General features: G+C 40.3%; 1 protein-coding gene across 7 annotated transcripts in view; it reads left to right on the top strand.

Moving 5' to 3' along the window:
* The window catches only part of apaf1 (apoptotic peptidase activating factor 1), a 185268-nt gene that overhangs the window by 89286 nt on the left and 78225 nt on the right, over positions 1 to 17757 (top strand). For 5 of the 7 annotated variants that reach the window (XR_006315078.2, XR_015761153.1, XM_087999559.1 and 2 more), the window contains 3 exons: positions 1357 to 1476; positions 8369 to 8494; positions 17011 to 17118. Coding sequence is in view for 5 of the 7 variants with exons in the window: in XM_087999559.1 (XP_087855685.1) it covers positions 1357 to 1476; positions 8369 to 8494; positions 17011 to 17118 (354 nt within the window). In the remaining 2 variants the exon portion in view is untranslated. The remainder of the gene's footprint in view (positions 1 to 1356; positions 1477 to 8368; positions 8495 to 17010; positions 17119 to 17757) is intronic. The other 2 variants (XM_087999560.1, XM_043713623.2) reach the window with 1 other exon arrangement.

Below are 17757 nucleotides of genomic sequence, written 5' to 3'. Positions count from 1 at the left end.
ACCCAGTGACAGTGAAAGATATATTTCTAAGTCAGGATGGTAAGTAGCTTGGAGGGGAACTTGGCGGTGTTCCCATATATTTGCTGCCCTTGTCCTTCCAGATGGAAGTAACCATGGGTTTGGAAAATGTTGTCTAAGGATCGTTGAAGTTCTGTAGTGCATTTTGTGGATAGTACACACTGCTGCTACTGAGAACCGATGGTGGAGGGAGTGAATGCTTGAAAATGTGGTGCCAATCAAGCGGGCTGCTTTGTCCTGGTGTCAAGCTATTTTAGTGTTGTTGGAGCTGTACCCATCAAGTGGGGAGTGCTCCATCATACTCTTGATTTTCCAGCCTGCCCCTGAGACAGTTGCCTAGCAGAATGAATCCCCATAGAGATCCATGCCAGTACAGCTCCTGGGGCAGTAGGATAGGCTGAATAGCTTTGTTCTCTTCATATTGAACAATTCCAATAAACTCCAGGCCATACATCTTCTACGTTGCACAAACCTCGGTTTGTCTGAAATTGGCGCCCTATCCCGTGCAGCATCAGGCCTTGCTGGCCAACTATCCCTGACTTAGCTGACTGACATAGGCTTATAGCCCCACATTTCTTCAAATATAAGGTTCTTAACTTTATATTTAAACACTTCCATGGCTACAAATACATTGTTTGAAAATTGTGCTCAGTTTCAAAAGGATGATTACAATAGTGAGATGGATAGAAATTTATTTTCCATTGCAAATGTGATAGAAAACTAACAACTGGTTTGAACTTAAATTGCATTTAGTTTTGGAAAGTAGCCATATGATGGTAGCAAGCAATGTGCTAGAGGAGTGCTCTTGCCGATGTTGGGAATAACTTTTATTTGTTCATGATTTGGAGATGCCGGTGTTGGACTAGGGTGTACAAAGTTAAAAATCACACAACACCAGGTTATAGTTCAACAGGTTTAATTGGAAGCACACTTGCTTTCGGAGCAACACTCCTTCATCAGATGGTATGACGTTCTGTCACTTGTACACTGATGCCCATGCATCACTTTCAGTCTGTTACACATTAGTAATTTCCACCTAATAACATAAACCTTTCTATCTGTTTCATGGTGGTACATTATCTCTTGCATCGTCACAAAAATTGCAAAGTTGTTTTCTTTTCCTTTCTTCTGACTTTTTGACGAATTTCATAGAAATTATATGCCAGAAAAGGTAGTGCTGAACCTTGCAATATTACGTTAATATCTTTGACACTTTTTCAAGAAACCTATTGTCACTTTGTTTTAGCAATTTTCCAGTATTTGGAAAGGAGGTTATAGCTGTAAACTACATAAGAAGGATCTTGCTTTGATATCTTTCATTTCATTTTGTTTTGACAGCTATGGAATACCAATAAAGTGCATAGTGCCTCTGCTGTGTCCTTGTTTCGAGATATGGATGCGGTCTTCCACGAGGATGAAGTCTTTGTTTTAGTATCTGATAAGAAAAAATGTTTACAGGTAAGCAATCTTCATTTTACTAGACTTGATAGTTCCTGCCATTTCTCATTTAACCATGTCTTCTCAGAACAAAACACTAATTTGTCTTTCGAGGTCACGGGCATGTGAGGATGCTTGCCACTGGCCCTAAAACAAAGCTACCCTATTGGTTTCAGGGGAACAATAGTTTCATTGTCATCAGTACAACAACATTCTGGAGAAGTGGCTTCTTAAATATCTGCGTCCTTACTGACTGTGAGTCAAGCATGTCAAGCCGAAACATTTGCAAGCACCTCCAGCTATAAGTGCTGAGTGCATCTTCCTCCTGAGGTATCCAGTACCAACTGATGCCAATCTTAAACCAATTCGATTCACCCTGATAATATCATGACAGTGGTAGTGAAGACTGGTGTGCCAGAACTCATGCATTCAGTCAAGCTGTTTCAATACAGCAACAGCACTGGCTGTCAGCTGGCAATGTGGAAAATTGCCCAGGTATGGCCTATCCACGAACAGCAGGCCGAATTTGTTCAAGCTAGTTTCCGTCCTCTCAGACTACTTTTGATCAAGAGGAAAGTCAATCTTGTTAGCAGCATTTGTGCAAAATATCCTGCTCACTGATACCAGTTGGTGGTGTTCTGCCAGGACCACCTACTCTTTACTACATTAGGGCCTTGACACACATGAGGACAATAGAGCTGAACTGGTGTGGTGAGGATGACTCCCCTTGACATCAAGAAAGTATTCCCCTTTAGTGAAAATAAAGGATCACTGGCTAAGTCAACATCTGAGAGAATCAGGGAAAGCTCTCCACCAGTTGGCGTCAATCCTATCACAATGGAAGATGATTGTGATTGTTTTAGACCAATCATCTCAGTCTGTGTATGTCTTTGCAGAATTCCTCATGGTGCTGTCCTAGGCCCAACCCCCTTCAGCTGTATCATTGATGACCTTTCCCCTCTCAGAATTTCAATAATTGAGGATGTTCACTGTGTGATCAGTGCCATTTGTAAATTCTCAGATACTGAAGCAGTCCTTGTCCATATGTAGCATGACCTAGACAAGTTGAGATGACAAGTGACAGACAGACAGCACTTCATGCAATACAAGTACTAGACAATGACCATTTCCAATAAAGGCAATCTAATCATCTCCTTTTGTACTCAATGGTATTATCATTGGCGAGATCTGCGCTATTAGCATTTTAGGGTTATCGTCGGCCAGAAACCGAACTGGATCAGTGCTATGAATCCTGTGGCTACAAGAGGAGGTGAGAGGCGAGGAATTCTACAAAGCGTAATTCACCTCCTGTCTTACCTATGCTTGTATACTGTCAATAAGGCAAAAGTCAGAGATTATGGTAGAATACTCTCCAATAGCCTGCATGAATGCAACTCCAACAGCATTCAACAAGCTTGTCATTATTCAAGTCAGCACTACTTCCTTGATTGGCATCACATCGACTACTTAAACATTAACTCCCTCCACACCAGCTCACAGAGGCAGCGATATGTGCCATCTACAATGTGTACTGCAATACCTCTCCATGCTCTCCAACCTGCAATCACCAACACAGGGTAATTGATTCTTTACAGTGCCACCTCCTCCAAGATCTTCTCCAACCACACACCATCTTGGCTTGGAACTATATTGCTATTCCACCTCAGTTGCTGGGTCCATCAGGCCACAAGGTATATGAGCAGACTTGGGCTATTCAGCCCAACGAGTCTGTTCTGCCATTCAATCATAGCTGATGCATATCTCAACTCCATTCTCTTGCGCTTTTCCTGTAAACCTTGATCTCCTTACTAATCAAGAATCTATCTATTTCTGGCTTAAATGCACTCAGTGACTTGGTCTCCACAACCTTCTATAACAATGAGTTCCACAGATTCACCACCTTCTGACTGAAGAAATTGCACCTCATCTCAGTTCTAAAGGGTCACCCCTTAACTGTGTCTGTGAACTTGGATTCTAGTCTTTCTTACTAATAGAGTCATAGAGATGTACAGCATGGAAACTGACCCTTTGGTCCAACCCGTCCATGCCGACCAGATATCCCAACCCAATCTAGTCCCACCTGCCAGCACCTGGCCCTTATCCCTCCAAACCCCTCCTATTCATATATCCATCCAAATGCCTCTTAAATGTTGCTATTGTACCAGCCTCCACCACTTCCTCTAGCAGCTCATTCCATACACGTACCACCCTCTGTGTGAAAAAGTTGCCCCTTTGGCCTCTTTTATATCTTTCCACTCTCACCCTACACCTATGCCCTCTAGTTCTGGACTCCCCGACCCCAAGGGTAAGACTTTGTATATTTACCCTATCCATGCCCCTCATAATTTTATAAACCTCGATAAGGTCACCCCTCAGCTTCCGATGCTATAGGGAAAACAGCCCCAACTTGTTCAGCCTCTCCCTGTCGCTCATATCCTCCAACCCTGGCAATATCCTTGTAAATCTTTTCTGAACCCTTTCAAGTTTCGCAACATCTTTCCGATAGGAAGGAGACCAGAATTGCACATAGTATTCCAACGGTTGCCTAACCAAAGTCCAGTACAACCACAACATAACCTTCCAACTCCTGTACTCAATACTCTAACCAATAAAGGAAAGCATACCAAACACCTCCTTCACTAACCTATCTACCTGCGACTTCACATTCAAGGAATTATGAACCTGCACTCCAAGGTCTCTTTGTTCAGCAACACTCCCAGGACCTTACCATTAAACATATAAGTCCAGCTAAGATTTTCTTTCCCAAAATGCAGAACCTCGCATTTGTCTGAATTAAACTCCATCTGCCATTTCTCGGCCCATTGGCCCATCTGGTCCAGATCCTGTTGTAATCTGAGGTAACGCTCTTCACTGTCCACTACACCTCCAATTTTGCTGTCATCTGCAAACTTACTAACTGTATCGCCCCCATTTTCTGCGGTTCCACACAAAGGCCATCTTGCTGATCTTTGAGGGACCCTATTATCTCCCTAGTTACACTTTTGTCCTTAATATATTTGGAAACACTCTTTGGATTCTCCTTAATTCTATTTGCCAATGCTATCTCATGTCCCCTTTTTTCTCTCCTGATTTCCCTCTTAAGTATACTCTTACTGCCTTTATACTCTTCTAAGGATTCACTCGATCTATCCTGTCTATACCTTACAAATGCTTCCTTCTTTTTTCTTAACCAAACCCTCAATTTCTTTAGTCATCCAGCATTCCCTATACCTACCTGCCTTCCCTTTCACCCTAACAGGAATATACTTTCTCTGAATTCTTGTTATCTCATTTCTGAAGGCTTCCCATTTTCCAGCCGTCCCTTTACCTGCGAACGTCTGCACCCCAATCAGCTTTTGAAAGTTCTTGCCTAATACCGTCAAAATTGGCCTTTCTCCAATTTAGAACTTCAACTTTTAGATCTGGTCTATCCTTTTCCATCACTATTTTAAATCTAATAGAATTATGGTCGCTGGCCCCAAAGTGCTCTCCCACTCGCACCTCAGTCACCTGCCCTGCCTTATTTCCCAAGATTAGGTCAAGTTTTGCACCTTCTCTGACCACCAAATCTATAACCACATACTGAATCAGAAAATTTTCTTGTACACACGTTACAAATTCCTCTCCATCTAAACCCTTAACACTATGGCAGTCCCAGTCTATGTTTGGAAAGTTAAAATCCCCTACCATAATCACCCTATTATTCTTACAGATAGCTGAGATCTCCTTACAAATTTGTCTCTCAATTTCCCCTCTGACTATTAGGAGGACTATAATACAATTCCAATAAGGTGATCAGCCCTTTCTTATTTCTCAGTTCCATCCAAATAACTTCACTGGATGTATTTCCAGGAATATCCTCCCTCAGCACAGCTGTAATGCTATCACTTATCAAAAACGCCACTCCCCCTCATCTCTTGCCTCCCTTTCTATCCTTCCTGTAGCATTTGTATCCTGGAACATTAAGCTGCCAGTCCTGCCCATTGCTGAGCCATGTTTCTGTAATTGCTATGAGATCCCAGTCACATGTTCCTAACCATACCCTGAGTTCATCTGCCTTCCCTGTTAGGCCTCCTTGCATTGAAATAAATGCAGTTTAATTTATTAGTCCAACCTAGTCCCTGCCTGCCCTGACTGTTTGACTCGCTTCTGTTCTCAACGGTATCAATCTCAGATTGACCTCTTTCCTCACTATTTCCCTGGGTTTCCCCCCTCCCTTCTTATTAGTTTAAATCCTCCCGAGCAGCTCCAGCAAGTTTCCCTACCAGTATATTAGTCCCCTTCTAATTTAGGTGCAATCTGTCCTTCTTGTACAGGTCACTTCTACCCCAAAAGAGATTCCAATGCTCCAAAAATGTGAATCCTTCTTCCATACACCAGCTCCTCAGCCATGTATTCATCTGCTTTATCCTCCTATTCCTGCCCTCACTAACTCGTAGCACCAGGAGTAATCCAGATATTACTACTCTCGAGGACCTCCTTTTTAAATTCCTGCCTAACTCTGTAATCTCCTTTCAGACTCTCGACCTTTTCCCTTCCTATGTCCAATGTGGACAATGACCTCTTGCTGGCCCGTGAGAACATCCTGCACCCTCTTTGAGACATCCTTGATCCTGGCACCAGGGAAGCAACACACCATTCTGATTTTTCGCTGCTGGCCACAGAAACAACTGTCTATACTTCGGACTAGAGAATCCCCTAACACAATTGATCTTTTGGAACCCGACGTACACCTCGTTGCATTAGAGCCAGTCTCAATACCAGAAACTTGGCTGTTCATGCTGCGTTCCCCTAAGAATCCATCCCCCCCCCTCACAGTTTCCAAAACAGCATAGTTGTTTGAAATGGGTATAGCCACAACAGACTCCTGCACTAGCTGCCTACCTCTCTTATCTTTCCTGAAGTTAAGCCATCTATGTGACTGTATCTGAGACTTTTCCCCCATTCCTATAACTGCCATTCATCACATACTGTTGTTGTTACAAATTCCTCATTGCTTCTAACTGTCTCTCCAACCAATCCATTCAATCTGATAAGATTCGCAACCAACAGCATTTATTGCAGGTATAATTCGCTGTAATCCTTAAACTCTCTTTAAACTCCCACATCTGACAAGAAGCACATTCCACTATACTAAAGGCCATTTGTGCTTCTTCACAATCTACAGACCCATAAAATAACACCGTCTTATTCTTCTACAAACACTGCCCCAGGTTAAATTAATAGTTATCGCTTATATTTTAAGTTTAATCAAGAGACATATCTCCAAAAATATATAATCAAGAAATAACCCACTTTACTCACTACTGCAGACTTTCTGTAGGTCACACTTAAAGCAACAATACACTTATCTGCTTCTGTGCTGTGAGCTTCACCCAACAGTTCCTCTAAGATCAGTTGTGAATTTCCCTGTTTGTTAATTTTCTGAGACGCACTCCAATGTCCAGCGATCCATGAATTCAAACAGCAAAAACAGTGTCAGTTTCTTCTTTCTCTCTCTGGAAACATCTTTTCCAAATCTACTTTATCCAGGCCTGTCAGTATTCTGTAAGTTCCAATCAGATCCCTCCCTCTTCTTTCTAAGCTCTGTTGAGAACAGATCCAGAGTGCACCTCATATGATGAGCCCTTCATCCCAGGGATCATTCTTGTAAACCTTCTCTGGAGCACCCCCCCCCCCCCCCCCAATAAATATCTCATGTAAATATTGATCCCAATTCTTCACACATAACGAATCAATGTTTATTAGTCACACCCCACTCCAGTTTCCAGTCTGCTGGTCGTTCTGTCCGCTCCCTGTCTTCCAGTCTGCTGGCTGTTTGTTCCACTCCAGATTTTCAGAATTACCATAATTCATTTTTTTTCTTTATTCGTGCAGCGATCAGTTAGGCTTCTGCTAATGATACATTATGATTTTTGGCGTGCATGAATTTCAGCCTGTGAAAAGTAGTATCCATGTAATAGTCGACTCCATAAATTTGACCTTAAAAAGTAGTCAAAAAATCTATTACTCGAGTAAATACAGTAGACAGGTTAAGTGAGTAGGCAAAATTCTGACGAATGTGATGTAATATGGAAAAATTAGGGTTATGTACTTTGTCAGGAAGAATAAAGAAGCAAAATATTAGAGCTATAAAGTCATTGAGATATACAGCAACAAAAAGGGTAATAAAGAGATGATGAATGCAGCAAACTTTTAAAAAATCAAGACTGTAAGAGACAAGCCAAGGAACAGACAAAAAAATTAAAGGCACAACGTAGAGGAAATCTGAAAACACAAATAATTGCTGGAAGGAAAGTCTAACTTCTTCCCAATGATGAAAGCATCTCCTCCCAGGCACTCTCTGCTGAACAAAGGGAGTCCATTCCCAAGTTTCATACTATTCCTAATCATATCACTCCTTGGAACATACTTCAAATATATTTAACATAAAATTGGGGCTAACGGAAGAGAAACTTTGAATTATAATTGGGCATTGGTGACAGAATTGGGCATGATGCATATCTTAATATGAACCAATTTTTGAACTTATGGAACCAGTTACAATATGATATTGTATGGTAAATTAATCTAGACATAGAATATGATGCACTATGTCCTGTTTTTCTACCCTAACGATTTGTCATTTCCTTTCCTTTCCTTTCTAGCCATGTTACCTCACCACCACCATCTGCTGTTTCTATCTCACAAAAAAAGTGATCTGCACCACCATCTTTTACTTCAGTAGTTTAATTGGCTAGATTTTAAGCACCTGTCTATGGAATCTGTTTCATATTGCTAAAGTCTGGCTAAGAGTAGGCACTTTGATAACCCCACTGAAGCCTACCTCTCTTCGGGATTGTTTGTCATCTTCATTTTGCTTTTTCAGAGGGAAAACTGATTTTGGTATTAATTTTTTTTGTATTTGCAACAGCTAATAAACGGGAAAACTGGTGATGTAATGTGTCAGAGTGAGGTCCAGAACTCGCATATTCATTGTTGCTGCCTTAATCATCAGGTTAATTTAGCTGCAGTCGGATGTGGAGATGGAATCTTAAAGGTACTAATGTTTAATTTGATGTTGAAGGCTTTTCCAGGTCTGTTGGAAAATATGACTTATGTATTTATAACATTGTGTCTGTTTTCTTGCTTACAAATAAAAGTTGGCTGACCTTGATGGTCCTGCATGAAGCTATTAAGTCTGAGCCAATGATTGGCTAGGGTGACATTCAGCATCACAGTAGGAACCTGTTATAAGTTGAGTATCCACTCTAGGTGGGTTCATAGCTCCACAAGGCGTTCAACCTCTATTCCAGATTTCTTTCTGCAGGAACATGCTGTTAATTCATTTCACAATATTGTTACAAGCTCATAATATGTCAATAAGCTATTAACTTCACTTTGTGGTAATGTATTTTTCCTCTTGCTAAGAATACTGCTGCACATTTCGGTATTTTACATTTACTTTGTTTTCTTGACGCACCTCTTACTTCCTCTGTGTCTTCTCCTTCTACATGCTTTTCCCAGTCAACAGGGGAGGCAGACAATCTGCTCCTGTAGTTTTGCCAGCTGCTGGGATGTGTTAAAAAGTAGCCCTGGTTGACTTTGTCCTTCTCTAATGGGAAATGTATTGACCTACCATTCCTCTCCCTCCATGGTGTGCTGTGAATCAAAGAAGCAGGTGTGTAAGCCCATATCCAAATTTTGTGTGTCCAGTTTGTTTGCTTGTGTTTAGTGCTAAACAGTTAATAGCAGTCTTGTATAATTAGTAAGAATCGTATAGCTTGCTTGATCACCTGATATTTTGTTAGCTCTTGTGTTTGTGGCTGATTCAATTTTACTTGGTTTAAAATTGATGCAAATCTTCCAGGATATTGTGGTCTTAATATTTCTGCCTGAAGCTGTTTTTTTAAAACATCTATCAGAATTATGTCTGTAAGGTTCCATGTTGAGTTTCCACAGAAATTTTAATCAAGCTCATTTATTGAGTTTGAAAAAATATCTTACCAACTAAGGATATATTTAGTAAGACTTGATATGCAGTTTTTAAAATTATACCAAATTTAGGTTGTCACTGCATCTTGTGAATTGATTTATTTAGCTTGCAACAAATTTGGAAGTAAACATATGTCTAATAGTAGTTATCTTAATTTAAATCCTTCATGTCAAATCCAATTCTTGGTCATATTATATCTTGAATCTAAGCTAAATTTAACGTTATGTGGATTGCAGTCCTTTGCATTGTTGGTCATGTGCTCTTTTTCAATCTGTCGGTCCTGTTTGGTAATCATTCGTATTTAAGCAGCTTTTGTATTGGATAGAGCAATGTAGATTTGATCATTTCTACTTGACTATAATTGGGAATGTGTTGAAAGGCTGCTTAATGCTTTTGTGTTGGAGTTGCAGGGAAACTCCCAAGAATGTTCGTTCATAGTTGAGTGCCTGAGCTTTTGCATTAACCAAGTAGAGCCAGTGTGGCTTTGTTAAAACTAAGTCATGTCTGACTGTTACGGACCAGGCCAGACCTCTCAAAACATTTCAACAAGGTAGCCCAGACCCTAACTTCTGCTAGTGATTTTAAGCAGGTATAACACGGATATTCCAGGAGAGATGCCACTTAGTTTTAAACATAACAGAATCTATTTACAAGATTACAAAATGAAACACAAACAAGAGAGAACAGAATACTGAATAACTTAACCTATCTGAAAACCCAATAGATCATACCAATTTAATGCTGCCATTCCAATTACTTGTAACAATCCTCCTAAACACCTCTTCACACAAAATGTAAAATCAAACACAGGGTCTTACAGGGGAGATGTAAGAGAGGGAGTACCAGCCTGGACCTGCTTCTTTGGGTCCAGAATTTTTTTCACACTGTTAAAAACCAAACCAAACCAGAGAAAAGCTGAGCTTGGAGAACTGACCACTCCCCTTTCATTCTACAATTTTTTAAAAAACTTGAAAGCCTTTTGCCTGAGGCAGTATCTGTTGGCTATAATCAAGCTGGCTATAAAACCCTTCAACCCCGGACTTTTCTGAGTCTGTGTCTTTTACGACCTCTCTAGAAAAGAAGAGTCAAGACAGCATAACCTTGTTAAAGGAGCAGCATCATCGCACTGACAAAGGGAATTTTTTGAGGCTACTAATCATTTGGAAAATGAATATTTATGGCTACTACATGTATGGACTATAAGGTGTCCAATTTGATTCCACAAACTTATTGGTAGTGTATGGTACTATAGGTTGCCTTGACTTGAGTCAGAAATTGTTTGGCAAGTAGGAGACCAAGCACGGGGATGACAAATACATATTTAGATTAGCAGAATGTGGCAAGTCTTATTCCCAGTGATCCGTTCTGGATCTGCAAATTCATGTTGTTATTATCAATTATGCTGAAGGGATATTAGGTTGGATATCCAAGATTGCAGATGACATTAACAGTTTGGAGTAAGTCCAGTTCAAAGTAAGAATCTGAAAAGATACACGCACAACTTAAGTGAAACAATGGCAGATGCAATTAATAAAAGTGAAGTATCCTCTTTTGGCCAAAGAAAAGTGTTTTCTAATTGGTGAGAAGCTGCAAATTATAGAAGAGCAAAGAGCTTAGGACTCCACTTGTTAAATCTTGTTACATTTGGCCAGGGCATTTCACATTTGTGTTACCAAACAAAAGTTGACCCTGAAGCACATAAGGATAGTAAGGTAGATAAGGTTTTAAGAAGCATCTCAAAGAAAGATAGAGAAGTTCAGAGAGAGAATTATATAAGTCCTAGGCAACTGAAGCATGACCACTTGTAGCGGATCAGTGAAAGGCAAGAGTAGAGATAAGACCAAACTTGGAGCTGTGCAGCCCTCTTTGAGAATTGTACAGTTGAAGAGATTACAGGTTGCTTCTGGATGAAGCTAGGTGAGGATTTAAAAATTAAGGTGTTGCCAGATTGGGTTAACTGAGCTTGTATTTGCTGGAGTTTAGAAAGATAAGAGGGCATTTCATTGGAACGTATCAAATTCTGATAAGGTTGAACAGATTGGATAGAGCGATAACATTTCGCCTGACAAGGTCGCAGAACAAGGGTTTGCAGCCTCCAGATATCCAGTAGGCCATTTCAGACTGAGCTGAGTTGAAATTTCTTCATTTAAGCTGGTGAACCTGTGGACTTCTCTATAACAAAAGACAGTGGAAGCTAAATCACTGAAAATATTTAAGAAATAAATTGATACATTTCTAGGGGTTAAAGGCGTCAAAGGTTATGGGGAGAGTATGGAAGTTTGACATTGAGATAGAGGATCATCCATGGTTTTAAGTTGAGTGGGTTCAATGGACCAAATAACCACCTTCTGTTTTGAGTTTGCAGAGGGTGGAACACTGATCAGGAGGCGCTGGGAGAGTTGAATCTCAAGGTGACAAAAGTATGGGTAAAGCTTTCAGCACAGATAAGTTGAGTCATGATGAAGAGATGGGGAATGTTCTGGAAGTGGAAGCAGTCCTGGTGATTTAATTCATTTTAAATGATTAAGGAAGTTTGAAAATCAATTAAAATGCTCAGTAGAATGTTGGCCTTTTACTTAAAGGAGTTAGGTGACAAAGGGAAGGAAGTTATCCTTTGGATTAATCGAGGCACAATTTAATTTATTCGCAATGTCTCCTTTGGGCGTGACTGTTCAAGGGTAAATCCACGTCTGTCATGTGGAAATCTTTTAAATGCCAGTTGATTAGAGTTCAGGATCAATATGTTCCTGTGAAAGTGAAGGTTGAAGATGGCAAGATTCGAAAACCTTAGATGACCAGAGAAATTGTGAGCTTAATCATAAAGTAGAAGGACAGGCAGGAGGCTAGAAGAACAAGCAAGCCAGGGAGCATCAGGAGGTGGAGAAGTTGACGTTTTGAGTGTAACCCTTTTTCAGGACTGGGGGTGGATGTGGGGGAGCTGCAGATATAGGGGTGGCGGGGACAGGGTGGTGATAGTTAGATGGTATGACCTGGTTGGTCAATGGGAGGAATGAATTCAGTTGGTGACAGGGAGCAGTGGAGGGGATGGAGAGGGGCTGGGAAGGGTGTAGGGGGATGAGAAAGAAGGTTATTTGAAATTGGAGAACTCAATCTTGTGTCCTCCGGCCTGTAAGCTGCCGTGGCGGAAGTTAAGATGTTCCTCCAATTTGCGGTGTGGTTCGTTATGGCAATGGAGGAGGCTGAGGATGATCATGTCGGAAAGGGAGTCTCCAGATGGACGTTTACTACAAATCCATAGACTCCCTTAATTACCTGGACTACACCTCCTCCAACCCAGTATCTTGCAGCAACTTCATCCCATTCTCCCAATTCCTCCGCCTCTGCCACACTGCTCCCATTGACCAGTCAGGTCGTACTCTCTACCTGTCTTCCCTTATCCCCACTTCACCATCCTGCCCTCGCCACCCTCTTTATCTGAAGTCCCCTCCAAACCCACCCCCAAACCTAAAAAAGGGTTACACCCAAAACTTCGACTTCTCCACCTCCTGATGCTGCCTGGCTTGCTGTGTTCTTCCAGCCTCCTGCCTGTCTACTTTGGATTCCAGCAACTGCAGTTCTTGTAAAAGGAAGCATACATAATGCTTAGGAAACTGAAGACAGAACCCACAATAAATAAAGCAGGAAAGAACTTAAACTTAGCAGGGCTAAAGGAGGCCATGAAATGTCCTTGGCCAGCAAGATTGGCCAATCCCAAAACTTTTCATACATATATATTTGGATCAAGAAGGCATCTAGGGAAAGGGTAGGTCCACTCAAGGACTAAGGAGGATATTTGTGCTTGGAGCTGAAGGACGCACTTAACAAATATTTTGCGTTGGTATTCACAAAGGAGAATGGCATGGGAGCTGGTGAGTCTAGACAGGGGCATGTTGATATTCTGGTGCATGTTGATTTAAAATATAAGGTTGGGTGTTTTTAAAAGTATTGAAGTAAACATGTCCCCAGGACTTGATGAGATCTATCTCAGAATACTGAGGGAGGTGAAGGAGGAAATTACTAGGGCCTTGTACAAAATCTTTGTATCTTGTTTAGTCACAGACCAGATCCTAGACGACTGTAGACTGTTGTTCCTTTGTTTAAGAAGGGCAACAAGAATAATCCAAGAAATTACAGGCTGGTGAGTTTTACACCAGGGGTATGGAAATTATTAGGGAAGACTCTTAGGGACAGGATCTATTCACATTTGGAAACATATGGACTTGTTAGCAATAGGCAGCATGGCTTTGTGCAGGAAAAATTATTGATTGAGTTTTTTGAGGAAGTGACAAAGGTAATTACTGAGGGCAATGTGGTGGATGTTGTCTACATAGACTTTAGCAAAGTCTTTGACAAGGTCCCTTATGGCAGGCTGATACTGAAAGTGAAGGAACATGGGATCTACAGTGAGCTGGTAAGATAGATACAAAACTGGCAGAGTCATAGATGACCAAGGGTAGCAGTGGAGGGGTGTTTTTCTGACTAGAGATCTGTGACCAGGGGTGTTCCCCAGGGATCAGTGCAGGAACCCTGATTTAGAGGAGAATGTAAGTGGTCTGATTAGTATGTTTGCAAACAACACAAAGGGGAGCTACAGGTAGTGACAAGGATTGCTAGAGGATGCAGAAGGATACAGATAGGCTGGAGACTTGGGCAGATGAAATTTAATCCAGACAAATGTGAGATGGCGCATTTTGGAAGGACTGTCGCAGGTGGGAAGTAACCAGTAAATGGCAGAGCCCTCAGAAGCATGAACATACAGAAGGACCTAGGTGTACAGGACTACAGTTCCCTGTAAGTGGCAATACGAGTGAATAAGGTGGTCAAGAAGGCATATGGCAAGCTTGGCTGCTTTGGTCCGTGCATAGATTTTAAAAATTGACAAGTCCTATTGCAACTGTATAGAACTTTTATTAAGGAATATTGTGTGCAATTCTGGTTGTCACACTACCAGAAGGATGTGGAGGCTTTGGATAGGATTCCGAAAATGTTGCCTGGTTTGGAAGATATTAAAGAAATTGGATAAACTTGATTTGTTTTTATTTGAACGTCAGAGGCTGAGGAGCAGCCTGATGAGGTTTACAAAATCATGAGAAGCATGGACAGAATTGATAGTCAGAATTTTTCATGGTATAAATGTCAGTCATAGGGGACATAGGTTGAAGGTAAAAGTGAGTAAGTTTAAAGGAGGCTTTTTATTCAGAGTGTGGTAAGTGCCTGGATTGCACTGCCAGAGGAGGTGGTAAAAACGTATACGGTAGTAACGCTTAAGCGGCGTCTTGACAGATACACGAATAAGCAGGGAATAGAGGGAATGGACTGTGAGGAGGCAAAAGGTTTCTAATTTAGAAAGGTGTCATGTATCTGTGCAGGCTTGGTGATCCAAAAGCCTGATCCTTTGCTCTGCTGTTCTTTGTTCTTTATTAGGTGATGTTGTCCCTAGTATAATTACTCTGGGTAAAAGCAAATTACTGCGGTTGCTAGAATCTGAAACCAAAAAAGAGAAAATGCTGTAAAATCTCAGCAAGTCTGGCAGCATCTGTAAGGAGAGAAAGGAGCTGGCGTTTCGAGTCTAACTGACCCTTTGTCAAAGCAGGTCCCTTTGACAAACACAGTTAGACTCGAAATGTCAGCTCTTTTCTCTCCTTACAGATGCTGCCAGACTTGCTGAGATTTTCCAGCATTTTCTCTTTTTTGGTTTGTGATAATTACTCTGGGTTTGTGTTGACGCATAAGGTATTTGATCTTATAGAATTAGAAACACTCATCAATACTCTCAATAGTTAACAACCCTCTATTAAACCTAAATCCAGAAGACACAGGAAAGCATTAATTTCCTCAACACCGCAATATTTAAATTGGCACAAGGCAACGTGCATAAGTTAGGAACAAAGAATATTTTTTCTGAAATAACTGATAGTTCAGCACACAAACAGCCATCACACCAAACACACCTTCAGCTCATGTTTTTCCCTCACATATATACATAACTGCCTGGTTAAAATATTCTAGCTATGACCCTTTTTAGCTGCATTTTCAGACCTTAATCTCAGATTTCAGTTTAATAATTAAAACTTTAATAATTACAATTGCATCAACTCCATTTTTCCTCATATATATCCTGAATGTATACAACTTTAAACTAGAGATTGCTTGAATGATTTCTAGCCTTCCTAGCTCCTTAATTGCTGAGTGATCCTTTATAACAAGTTTGAAATTGTGATCTCTTCACAGGCGCCCTCCTCTCAGCCCTTTGCTGCACTCCTGCACTACCCCCCATCCCCACCGCCCGCACGTGCATCTGGGACCTGACCAACAGGCTGCTGCTTTGACAAAAAGGGTGTTCACACTCCCTAGCTTCTTCGAAACATCAACAAATTGCCGACTAGTCCCTGTTTTCAGCCACCTGCTCTGGCCTTGTCTTCCAGACCCTGACCTTCTCTCCCAATGACTTTCTTGCTACCAACACTTACTTACCCTGCTCAATACTCCCCCAGTCACATGTTGTTTCTCTCCCACATTTGTTACTGCTAGGTTTACCACAATAATTCCACAAAGTAAAAAGAATGTATATGTGTTATAAACTAAATCCAATGTAAGTCATGATCTGAATGGACCTCCTCTAACTTCACATTTAATGTTGACCTCACTCCTTGTGCACCTTCTCTGCATCTGTAACACTGTATTCCTCACTGTGTTCTATTACACTTAATGCACTTTGTATGGTATGATTTACCTGTACTGCAAGCAAATACCTAGCAAGTACCTAGATACTTGTGACAATAATAAATCAAACCAAATAATAAATCCAATCAAAATGCAGCTTTTTTTTTGTATTTGTGAACTCATTGTAACTTACATTTTGAGCGTTTTCCTTCATTAAAGTTGCAGTTTTCTCTGTTGAGAAACCCCAACACCATGAATTCTCCATTATCTGTTGAAGAGTATCAGCATATTTGTCTGAAGTGCATTCATGGCTTCAAAGTCTATATGAAGTTATAATGCTACTTTTATAGAGCTCGTTGAAAATTAAGCTACTATTTTAAAAAGTACCATGTTTCCAGTATTGTATTATTTTGTTTCCATCACTTGTTCCATCATTTGTTTCAAATGAATGATATATTATCCTGAACAGTGCTGAACTGTTGAGTTGTTGAGCAAAAATCATTTAAAAATCTTCATTAATAAATTTAATAACTGTATGAAAAATATTGTTGATTTAATGAAATTTTTGTTATTAAATTTTTGTATTGATGGGAAAATGGTGAGTGAGTGTGCATAGATTGGAGTGTGTTCAGGATGTACAACTTGCTACAAAGAGCAGAAACATCTCAGCAAGCAGAAAGGCATCAGAAACATGGCAAAATAAATTACTACCACATAAAAAAGCTTGTTTTTGCTTTTCAAAATTAATGTCTAGTATAAAACTAGTCTGATCAAAATAGCACTGATATTGAGTAAAAATCTGAATGCAACAATTTCCAATAGCTAAGCTGTGTGTGTATGTTTGTATACACATTTAATGCTTAATATTGAATTTTATGTTAACTGTTTTACTTTTTTTTTATACATTGTAATTGTAGGGAGGCATGAAGTCGGCCAAGTTCATCCTGCAGAGCATTGGGTGGAAGAGACAGCACTTCCAGCAGAGCCTGTTGGTAGCAGTAGGGCTAGAAAATGGCACACTAAAGGTGCAAGACGAATTTAAGCATATATTACATCTAGACTAAAGCTACCCCATCCATACCGAGTTTGTGTTGCTGAGAATTACACCTCAATGATTTGGGATAAATACAAATTATTTTAAATTCTTGCATCTAAATGAAGCTACTGTGTAGAATTTATACTGTTTACTGGGCTTACTCCTGATGTGAATAAGGATGGGTATTTTTTAACAAATAATGAATAACAAACTGGTAAATTTGACATACAAGTTCCCACCTATATGTTTCTGAAATGCTTGTATAAAATTTGGGTGTTTTCAGGTAATTGAAGTGGAAACATGCTGTAATGAAGACTGTTCTACAGCATGCATTGTTTTGCTTTGGAGTGCTGGGAGCTACAAATGAGTGCCAGATGCTTTTCTTTGAAGGAAGTTCTTATTGAATTTGTAGATCTGTTGTTGGGCAAAATGTTGATTTTGTTTAGTTCTTATATAATGCACTAAGATTCAACATGAGTCTATGAAAGCATCTGTCATTTGTTCTTGGCTTCAGTTACCAGAACAGGTGATCATCTGTAAAAGATTTACTCCAAAAAAATTAGTGGTAAATAGAATAATGAAAACTGATATGAGTATTAAGTTAGTTAGTAGTATTGAGGTATGGTTT

This window comes from Chiloscyllium plagiosum, unplaced genomic scaffold (assembly GCF_037043375.1).
Source record: "Chiloscyllium plagiosum isolate Xiang-an unplaced genomic scaffold, Cpla_swu_hap1 HiC_scaffold_23, whole genome shotgun sequence".
NCBI classification, from domain to species: Eukaryota; Metazoa; Chordata; class Chondrichthyes; order Orectolobiformes; family Hemiscylliidae; genus Chiloscyllium; species Chiloscyllium plagiosum.
Note: the sequence above shows the minus strand (reverse complement) of the source record. Positions and strands in the feature narration are given on the sequence as shown.